Here is a 10,796-nt window from a genome sequence, read left to right as displayed (position 1 = left end):
AAGCCAGGAAGGGGGAGGGGGTGGTGAAAAGTTGAAGATACAGTGAGAGTGCAGAGAATAGTGAAGATTTTAAATAGTTGATGTAGGACAGGGGAGAAGATGCTGACTAGAGACTTGGAAAATTTTCAGCCATTATTGAGAACCTACCTCTGCTGTGTCTTTCTAAGTAAGGACAGATTGATAAGATTGCCTCAGATACATTATTAGAACATGAATATCAGAAAATTATTTAAAACCTAGTACTGTGCATCTATTTGTTCATTGTTATTGCCCCTTTGGTACAATTTCCATGTTCATGAAATTCCTTCAACGTAGATGAGATTTGTAAATTTTAGCCAAAGGGCGCCATCTTCTGGTACTACAAAGTATGTGCAAGCAAACGAGGGTATATAGTAAAATTGTAGTAATAAAAAAATCTTAGAAAAGGACAAATCTTTGATGTTTTCTGCTGAGTTTCCTATTGTAAACTTGAACATTCTTTATAATATCTGTATCTATTCAGCTGGAAGATCAGATTGCTGACAGTGATTATAACTGTATATGACCCTGTCTGAAAAATGAAACAGAACAGTGTGTAGCCAACCATTCTTTTTATACAAGCATGAGGGAAATTTGCTTTTGGTTCGGGATGGAAGCCACAAGTTGAGGAGCCTGTTCTCTGTGACTGCCTCTTCCATGCAGGGTTGGCTCGAGGCCTTTGCTCCAAGCAAGAATGTGATTCTTGTAGCTGAATGCCAGACTTATCTTCACTGCTCAACAGTTTACTGATAAGGGATTGGTTTGTCCTTTTCAGTTTGGTTTGCTTTAAATTCTATGGGAAAGTATTAATTTTATCTTCAGTGAGGTCTTAAAATCAAATTACCATGTTCTGTATGGTGGTTATTTAATAAAAATTTATCAGACACTTAAATACCAAACTCTGCGCTAAAAGGGGAAGTTCAAAGATATATATGACAGTGTCTTCAAGTCCTTTTACTTCCTACCAGGGAAGATAACATGAACATAAATGATGATAGATTTGGGAATATAAGGACAGAAGGGAGGAAGAATTTAGGCTCAGGGAGGAAATAACACAGCCTTAAGATTATTCACTGGAAAATGGGTAATAGGGTCACAGTTAAATCTGGACCTGGGCAGAGTTATGGATGAAGTGTTCCTCCTGATTCCAGGGCCACAGATCAGAACAGTCGAAGGGGATAGCTGTTCATAGTAAAATGCCCCGCTGCTGTGCCCTGGCTGGTTTGGCTCAGTGGATAGAGCATCAGCCTGTGGACTGAGGGGTCCTGGGTTCGATTTGGTCAAGGGCACATGCCTGGGTTGCAGGCTTGATCCCCAGTAGGGGGCATGTAGGAGGCAGCTGATCGATCATTCTCTCATCATTGATGTTTCTCTCTCTCCCTCTCCCTTCCTCTCTGAAATCAATAAAAATATATATATATATTTTTAAATGCCCCACTGCTGGGTAAAGACCCAGTACCCACTTCATTCACTCATCCATTCCGCAAGTGCTTTTTATATGCATTTGATTATATGTCAGACATGTGTGTGATGTCCTCAGGAAACAAAGGTGGGAGGTCCTGGCCCCACTTGGTGCTTGTGCAGAGGGGGTGACCACGACCCGATCCCCTCAGTAGGAGCCCTGGGCCGGGCATCTGACCCTGCCATTATGAAGCCTGCTTTATGCCGTCCTCTCCGGAATAAGGCATTCTGGTTCTTTTACCTCAGTGGTTGAAAGCTCAGGCTCTGGAGGCAGACTAGCTGCGTTAGTCAGATTTCAGCACCACCACTGACCTGCCCTGCAAGTTTCTTAACCTCTTCTCAATCGCTCTTGCCGCAGTTTCTTTATCAGTAAAGTGGAGATAATTCCTCTTTCCTAGGGAAGTTGTAAAGATTAAAGAGATATACATGAAAAGCTCTTAGAACAGTGATGACGCATAGAAAACAATATGACAAATACCCATGTACCTACCATCTACTAGCAAATCTTAACCTTTCACCATATTTGCTTCACTTTTAAAAAGAAAAAAAAAATCACTACAGTCCAGTTGAAGCTCTCTTGATCGTCCCTGATAGTGTCTTTCCTCCTCCTCAGAGGGACCATCGTGAATTTGGTGTGAGTCCTTGCCATCACATTTTCATCATTCACTGTGTGTATAGGGGCATATAAATAATATGTAATATTGCTCTGGATGTTACTAAACTTTAATAAATGATACTAAACTGCACATATTCCATTTGAAACTGTTTTCCATTTGAAATTGTTTTCAGCATTTTTCTATATGATATGTGTAGGCCAAATTCTCTCATTTTAATTACTGTATTTTATAGTATCTTATTATATGAATATACCACAATTTATTTGGCCACTCACTTGATGACATTTATGTTGTTGTCTAGTTTTCACTTACCGCACCCTGAGGTCCTCCTACCTAGACTGTACCTTGACCTGATATTTTTCATTACTGATTCAATTTTTTTTAATGTTTATTAGTCTCATTCAGATTTTCTATTTCTTTTTGCATCATTTTATTATTTATGTTTTTCTAGAAAAATTGCTTATTTCAGTTGCTTATTGCCATAGAGTTGTTTATATTATTCACTGTCATTTCCCTTTCTTTTGTAGTCATGTTTATTTGTGCCTCCTCTTTTTCTTTTATTTTATTATTTTTATTGATCTTAGAAGAAGGAAGGGAGAGAGAGAGAGAGAGAGAGAGAGAGAGAGAAATCATCGGTTGCCTTCCACACACGCCCTAACCAGGGATAAAGCCTATGACCTTTTGGTGTTGGGGCAATGCTCTAACCATCTTGAGCCACACAGGCCAGGGCACCTCTTTTTCTTATGATCAGTCTTGCTAAAGATTCATCTCTTGCCCTAACCGGTTTGGCTCAGCGGATAGAGCGTCAGCCTGCAGACTCAAGGGTCCCAGGTTCGATTCCGGTCAAGTCCCAGTGGGGAGTGTACAGGAGGCAGCTGATCAATGTTTCTCTCTCATTGATGTTTCTAACTCTCTATCCCTCTCCCTTCCTCTCTGTAAAATATCAATAAGATGTATATATTTTTTAAAAAGGTTCATCTCTTTTGTTAAAGTTTTCAAAGAACTAGCTTTTTATATCATTGGTCTTTTTTTCCATTAATTTCTGTGGGGTTTTTGTGGGGTTTTTTTACTTCTTTGGAAGGCTTACTCTGTTATTGTTATAATAAAAATGGTTTTTTTTTAAGCCTCTTTAGTTGAGTGCTAACTACTTATATTGTCTCTTGCTTTATCATCATTGTGTTTAAAGCTGACAGTTTCCCTCTAAGAACGGGGTAGCTGCATCCCACGGATTTTTATTTGTATACCTTTGTTGTTGTTCAGCTCTAGATATTTTGCATTTCCATTGTGATGTCCCCGTTAGTGCACAAATTAGTTAGGAATGTGCTTTTTAGTTTCCACACATGTCTGTGTTTATTTTGATTTCTCATTTCTTTGTGGTCAGAGGATGTGGTTTATCCAATCTTAATTCCTTGGAAAACGTAAACTATACCTTTCAGAGGTTCATCCCAGCTTATGAATAAGGCCTCGGAACTCCACCACCTTTGCCTCAATAAATAAACATGCCAATGAAATTGATGGCCATCTGGTACCAAGCAAAGATACCAAGCAGATGGTTCTGCATTTCCTACAAATCCCTACAAGTTGACCTGGGGAAGAAAATATTGAGCATCTCTCTGTGTGATCCCTGCCTCCCAGACTTGAGTCTAAGAACTATTGCTCTGCTCCTCCTATGAAGATGAAAGCTAATATTCTTGGTTACAACCAGGTTTGACCGAGAAAGCAAAGCAAGCATGGCTAAGGGCTCACCTAGGAACGTCTCTGCTGATGATAGCTGAAGGGCAGCCGTGCCTAGGTGTTGCAAACTCTGCACACGGGCAGCCCTCTCCATCTCCCTCAGGGCTCTTCTATCCTCACATCAAACTGTGGGAAGTGTTAGACCCAAACCTTAATATATCCCACTTAGTGGAAATAGCAGAAACAACACTTTCCAATCACAATACAGTAAAACTTGAACAAAAATCTATCTGGAAAGCTTTTGAATATCCTTTTAATTCTTGAGCCAAAGAGAAAGTGCACATTGAAAATTTAAGTATCTAGGAAGTAACATGAATAATATATATTTTAAAATACATCAGAGCCCTGGCTGGGTAGTTCAGTTGGTTAGAGCATCGTCCCAATCTGCCAAGGTTTTATGTTCGGTCCCTGGTCAGAGCACATACAAGAATCAACTAATGAACGTATAAATAAATGGAACAACAAATCAATGTTTCTCTCCTTTCCTCTCTCTCTAAAATCAATAAAAATAAAATAAAATATATCAGAAACTAAAGATAAAGCTAAAGAAAAATTGAACTACTTAGAGAAGGATATAAAGTCTTAATTACATTAATAAATGGCAAAAAACAAAAGAGATTAATTAAAAATTCATTAAATTAGAAAAAAATGTAAAGAAAGCTGAAATAATGAATTAATCAATATAAAATTTTTAAAAGGCTATATTCCTATTGGAAGCAATAATAAAATTTTTATGCTTTGTTTCATCCCATCTTCTTTATTTCACCAAGTTTTAATCAATGTATTATTAGTAGTAGTTCTGCTAGGGGTTATCTCTATATTTTTAAATATATTTCTGTCTCTATAATTTGACTTCTTAGATGTAAATGTTATCTTTTGTCCATGAATAGTAAAGATAAGGAAATCAACATTCTTTTGCCACACGCCATCTTCTTACATGTCTCCTCCTTGAGTTTTGTTAGTTTTATTACTTTTACTAGCATCTATATGTATAAAAGCCTAAGTGACTGCAATGACCGGTCACTATGACGTGCACTGACCACCAGCGAGTAGACGCTCAACGCAGGAGCTGCCCCCTGATGGGCAGTGTGCTTTTACAGCCAGCCTCCCCGCACTGGCAGGGCCCAGGCTGGGATGGGGAACCTGGAGTGGGTGGCGGCAAATGAGGCCCCTTTCCCAGGGGGGGCCGAGGGCCGGCTCCCTCCTTCGCTCCAGCAGCCAGCCTTCTGTGCCCCCTCCCTCCCCCCACCTGGCAGGCCCTGATTGGCCCACCGCCCGCGTGCCCGCCGTGGTGGTGGCCCCGCAGCGAGGGAAGAGGGAAGGAGGAGGGGGAAGGCAGGGAACCACACGGTGATGGAGCATTGATGATAGCAGTGGCAGCATCCGGCATCCGTTCCTTCTGCACCCCGGCCTGCTGACCATTGCCTCCTCTCCTGACCCCGCTGGGGCCTTTGGGTCCTGGGCTGGGATGAGGAACCAGGCTGGGGGTGAGAGGGGGGGTAAGGTGGCAGAGCGGCTCCTTTCCGGGAGGGGGGGGGCAAGGGCCGGTTCCCTCCTCAGAGCTAGCAGCCAACCTCCCATGCCCTGTCCCTCTCTTTCTCTCCCCAGCCGGCAGGCCCTGATCAGCCTGCTGCCCACCCACTGCAGTGGTGGCACGGCAGCGAAGGTAGGAGGAGATGGGGGGGGGCGGGGAACTGCACAGTGGTGGGGCACTGACGATGGCAGCATCGGCGTCTGGCATCCTCCTTTAGTGCCCGGCCCAGAGACCATCGCCTCCTCTCCGGCCTGGCCCTGATCAGCCTGGCCCCAATCGGCCCTAATCACTGGCCAGGCCTAGGAACCCCACCTGTGCACGAATTTCATGCACTGAGCCTCTAGGAGTTTATAATATCAACATTCTGAACAATATACAGTAGTGCTAAAGAGAATGAGCTGTGTGACCTTGAGCAAGTTACTTAACAGATATTTCTGTTTCCTTATTTTTGCCATAGATATAAAACAGGTTCAATGGATATAATAGGGTTGTTGTCATGATAATAAAAGTACAGCACTAGAACAGTGCCTGACACATAGTAAGCATCTATTAACTATCAGATATTGTATAAACAATTATCAAGAAATAGATTCCCAGAGTTATTTTAATCCCAGTCCAACATTTCAACTGGCTTTCATGTTTAGTTTCTCCATTCATCTCTTAGTTGCCTGAAATTCATTCTCTAATGGTTCAAGAGATGCTACTGGATGTTATACTTTCTGATCCTTATGTGTTTAAAAGCATTTGATGCCTTTTACTTGAAAAAGGTTGGGCTATGTAAAATAACTATTGCTATTACTGAGCACTTACTATCTGTTGAGGTCTTATTTTAAACCTTTTCATTAAGTCCTTTGAATTCACAGCAATGTTTGTTCTGCTTCATGACATTTTTCTGGAAATTTTCTTCATCTGACACTTGCTTTTCCTATTCTTTACTCCTTTTTCTTGTATGTTTGCTATACAAACCTCAGATTTGTTGTTGTTGTTTTTTATTGTTACTCACTACTGAGTATTTATAGGAAGCAACTGGGGCAGTGAACTGAGCCTGTAGTGAAGCTGCTGTGCCCAGAGTTGTGTGTGTGTGCGTGTGTGTGTGTGTGTGTGTGTGTGTGTGCGCGCGCACGCACAAAGGAACAAAGGTGAGACAGAGACACTCACACAGATTTGGTTAAGCCTGTATATCTCCCTGGCAATTACAAGCTGCTCGTGATATAGTGTTTTCCAACCCCTGTTTCATTAACAGACTACCTCCCACATAGACAACATCTTAAAGGGTTTTATCGTTCAGCACTGCCTTGCCCTGTACTTCATGTTGCCAAATAGAGTCCTTGGAAGTCCCCACAGCTGTGTCCCTTAAGCCTTCAGTGCAGCCAGGGAGATGGTTCATCTCCTCAGATGTACCTCCTGTGCAGTGTTCTGCCAGCGTTGTCTGAGAACTGAAGTCAGAGCAGTTATTTAATCTCAGCATGCTTGTGGACTCTGGTGTCATTTTCACTGAATTTGGCAGGCCATTCTCATTATTGTGTCTTAGGGTTACATTGGTACCTTACTTTATCAAAGATAGAGCTTGCATTTCTTTTTTAAATTTTATTCCTTTTCCCCCTTTTTACTGAATTGATTGGGGTGACACCAGTTAACAGAATTCTACAGGTTTCAGGTGCTCAATTCTAGAACACATCATCTGTACATTGTATTGTATATTCACCACCCCAAGTTTATTTCTTATTTTTGGATGATGTTAGGGATGACAGAGGTAACTTTATTTTGTTATTTTAAAACATTTTGGTAATTTAAACTTTATTTTAAATTTATTTTAAAACAAGAGAGCTATTTTGGAAAATAGAGTGCCCTATTCTTGGAGAGTAGGTACCATACCACCTCAGACCATGTTAAGTGGGAAAAATAGTTTCAAAATTCTCTGCACACCCTCGTCACAAGGTCTCTCAGCATCATAGAGCTAATGAGGAACAGAGCATGGACTCAAATCCAATACCGAGTTATTTTTATTGGGGGCCTTCTCTTAAAGAATATAGATATCTCTTTATGTTGTATTTATGATGTTTCTTCTTGTGAACATTTTTCTATTAACTACTTTTTTATTTCCTGTGTTTAGTGTGACAAGTACAAGAATGGAGTTATTGATGGGCCCGCATGTAACAGCCTTTGTGTTACAGAAACTCTTTACTTTGGAAAATGCTTATCTACCAAGCCCAGCAATCAGGTATGGACATTGTGAATGAACATCGCAGGTGGCACACTCTAATTTTGCCTTAAACTAAAGGGTTATTAAAAGAATGATTGAACCAGAGCTTTAGGACAGTTTATTTTTAGGACCATTTTATATATTCCGATTTTCTATGCTTTGAGTCACTCATCCCACAGATGTTTGTTAATCCCCTATTCCCAGTATATTCCAGGCACTGTTTTGGTTACTAGGACTACAGCGGTGGTTAAGATAAGTAGGATTACTTCCTTTATGGATCTTACATAATCCCAGAGGGCCGGGGAGTATAAACAGTGGATAGATAAATAGATAATTACAAGATGTGGTGTGTTTTATAAGGACATACACAGGGCAAACTGATGGAGAATGCAGGGGATGGGGATGTGCTTTAGAGGAGGTGATCAGGGAGACCTTTCTAACATTTGAGCTCATACCTGCATGAACAATTAAACCGCAGGCATAGGCAAAGGACAGGATGCGCTAAGTCACAAAAGAAGAACTATGACTAACTGATAAACACAATGAAAAACACTTTCTACCTCACTTATCATCAAAGAACCATAAATTAGAGCAGTAGAATACTATTAGGCTGGAAGAAACTGTCACAATCACCAACACTGGTTACCCTTGGGCAGCGGAATATTACATGATTTTAAGGACATCTTTTCTGTATATTATTTTGAAAGTTCCAATATAAATTTCTATCATTACTCTGATAATGATAGAAGTTTAAAAAGTATTTTAAGTTGATGATGTTAACAAAGTTTAAGAGGATTTCTGAAGCAGAGTCTAACATTTGAATATCTACTGCGTGATAGGAACTGTTTAAGGCGCTGGGTGAGACCTTGGAGAATAAGACACATAAAGCTTCTGGCCTCCTGTACATTATGTCTCGTGAGAGAAGAGATAATAAACAATTCAATAAATGAAGAAATGAGGTCATTTTCAGACAGTGCTAACGGCTGTGAAGAAAAATGGGGTAATGGGTTAGAGATGACTTGAGATGGAAGGGGATCTCTTCTACAAGTGGTGAGGGAAGGGCCTGTCTAAGGTGACATCTGAGCTGGGACTTGGAATATGTGAAGGAGACAACTGTGTGAAGATCTCTGAGAGCTCATTCCAAGCGGAACCAACAGCAAAAGAAGCAGGGCATGAAACAGGAATTAAGTTGATAGGCTCAAGGAAGAGAAAGACCAGTGTAGCTGGGACATAGGGACCCAGGGGTAAGTGGTACAAGACCAGATCAGGGAAGAAGGCCAGGCCAGTTCATATGAAGTCAAACAGGCAATGGAAAGGACTTAGAACTTTATTCAGATTGAATTAGAAGGTCTGAAGCAGGAGAGTAATATAATCTGCTTTTTTGAATTAATGTTATTACTAATTAATTTAACCCTATTTGTTTTTTATATATAAGCAAGAGTAGACTGCCTGGGTGGGCTCAAATGCTGGCTTTACCACTGTTGTGTCACCTTCAGCATGCTAGGGCACACGGTGGTGTTACCTTCACATCTCTCTGCTTCAGTTTTTTATCAGTAAATTGAGAATAATAATAGTATCTACTTTATAGTATTGTTATAAGGATTAAAATAAGAAAATAAATGCATAGACCAAAGCACATAGTAAGAACGTATAATGTTAGTTTGATAAATAGCTAGATAGTTAGTAGTGACTAATTCTGGGGTATGGGATTAGGGAAATGAACATAGGAAAACTTTGCCTTTCATCCTTTTATGTAATTTGACTTTTTAAAATTTTATTTATAGCTATAAATGCTTACATGAAGAAACAAGAGAGATCTCAAAGAAACAACCTAATCTACAACTTAAGGTACTAGGAAAAAACGAACTAAACTCAAAGCTAGCAAAAGGAAAGAAATAATACAGATTGTAGCACAGATAAATGAAATAGAAAATAGAAAAACAATAGAGAATGTCAATGAAACCAAAAGTTGGTTCTTTGAAAATATAGAGAAACTTTTAGCTAGATGGTCTAAGAAAAAAGAGGGCCCTAACTGGTTTGGCTCAGTGAATAGAGCGTCAGCCTGCGGACCCAAAGGTCCCAGGTTCGATTCCGGTCAAGGGCATGTACCTTGGTTGTGGGCACATCCCCAATAGGGAATGTGCAGGAGGCAGCTGATCGATGTTTCTCTCTCATCGATCTTTCTAACCCTCTATCCCTCTCCCTTCCTCTCTATAAAAAAATCAATAAAATATGTTTAAAAGAAAAAAGAGGGAAAACTCAAATTGCTAAAATTAGAAAAGAAGTGGGACATTTTTACTCATAAAAAGGATTATATGATTATTGTGAACAATTGCACACCAACAAATTGGATAACTTAGATGAATTTGGAAAATTGCTAGAAACACAAAACTTACTAAGAAATAGAAAATCTGAATAGAACTATATATACCTCGTAAGGAGATTGAATCAGTAACCAAAAGTCTCCTAGCAAGAAAAAGACCCATTTCCCCCCCCTCCCCTCTCTCCTCTCTCTGTAAAAATCAGTGAACATATATCCTCGGGTGAGGGAAAAAAATAAAAATAAATAATAAAGGGATCATTCATCCTGATCAAGTCGGGGTTTATTCCTGGAATGTGAGGATGGTTCAACATAAGAAAATCGATCAATGTAATACACCATGTTAACAGAAAGATGGAAAAAGAAAAGGATCATCTCGATTGATGCAGAACAAGTATTGACAAAATTCAGTACCCTTTCATGATAAGAATAATCAACAAATTAGGACTATAAGGCAACTCTCACTGGTGAATTCTATCAAACATTTAAAGAACTATCACCAATCCATCTCAAACTTTTCTTTAAAAAAATTGAAGAGGAAGGAAAACTTTTTAACTCATTCTGTGAGGTCAGCATTACCCTGATACCAAAGACACTATAAGAAAATTACAGACCAATATTCCTTTTAAACACTGATGTGAAATCCTCAACCAAATACTAGAAAACCAAATTCAGCAGCGAATTAAAAGGATCATACAGTCCTGGCTGGGTGGCTCAGTTGATTTGAACATCGTCCCATAAACCAAAAGGTTATGAGTTCAATATCTGGTCAGGACTCATACATAGGTTGTAGGTTCAATTCCCAGTCCATTGGACAAACATGGGAGGCAACTGATATTTCTCTGTCTCATCTCTGACTCATCTCTTCTTCTCTTCTCTTCTCCTCTCTCCTCTCCTCTCTTCTCTTCT

At 39.9% G+C, this 10,796-nt stretch overlaps 1 protein-coding gene across 2 annotated transcripts in view; it reads left to right on the top strand.

Moving 5' to 3' along the window:
- The window catches only part of FAM69A (family with sequence similarity 69 member A), a 27,114-nt gene that overhangs the window by 9,107 nt on the left and 7,211 nt on the right, over positions 1-10,796 (top strand). The window contains exons 2-3 of one of the 2 annotated variants that reach the window (XM_015560330.1): positions 7,478-7,585; positions 9,352-9,415. In XM_015560330.1, the coding sequence (XP_015415816.1) occupies positions 7,494-7,585; positions 9,352-9,415 (156 nt within the window). In that variant the 5' untranslated portion in view covers positions 7,478-7,493. The remainder of the gene's footprint in view (positions 1-7,477; positions 7,586-9,351; positions 9,416-10,796) is intronic. The other variant, XM_015560329.1, reaches the window with a different exon arrangement.

The sequence above is a fragment of the Myotis davidii genome, unplaced genomic scaffold, assembly GCF_000327345.1.
Source record: "Myotis davidii unplaced genomic scaffold, ASM32734v1 scaffold674, whole genome shotgun sequence".
Lineage (NCBI taxonomy): Eukaryota > Metazoa > Chordata > Mammalia > Chiroptera > Vespertilionidae > Myotis > Myotis davidii.
Note: the sequence above shows the minus strand (reverse complement) of the source record. Positions and strands in the feature narration are given on the sequence as shown.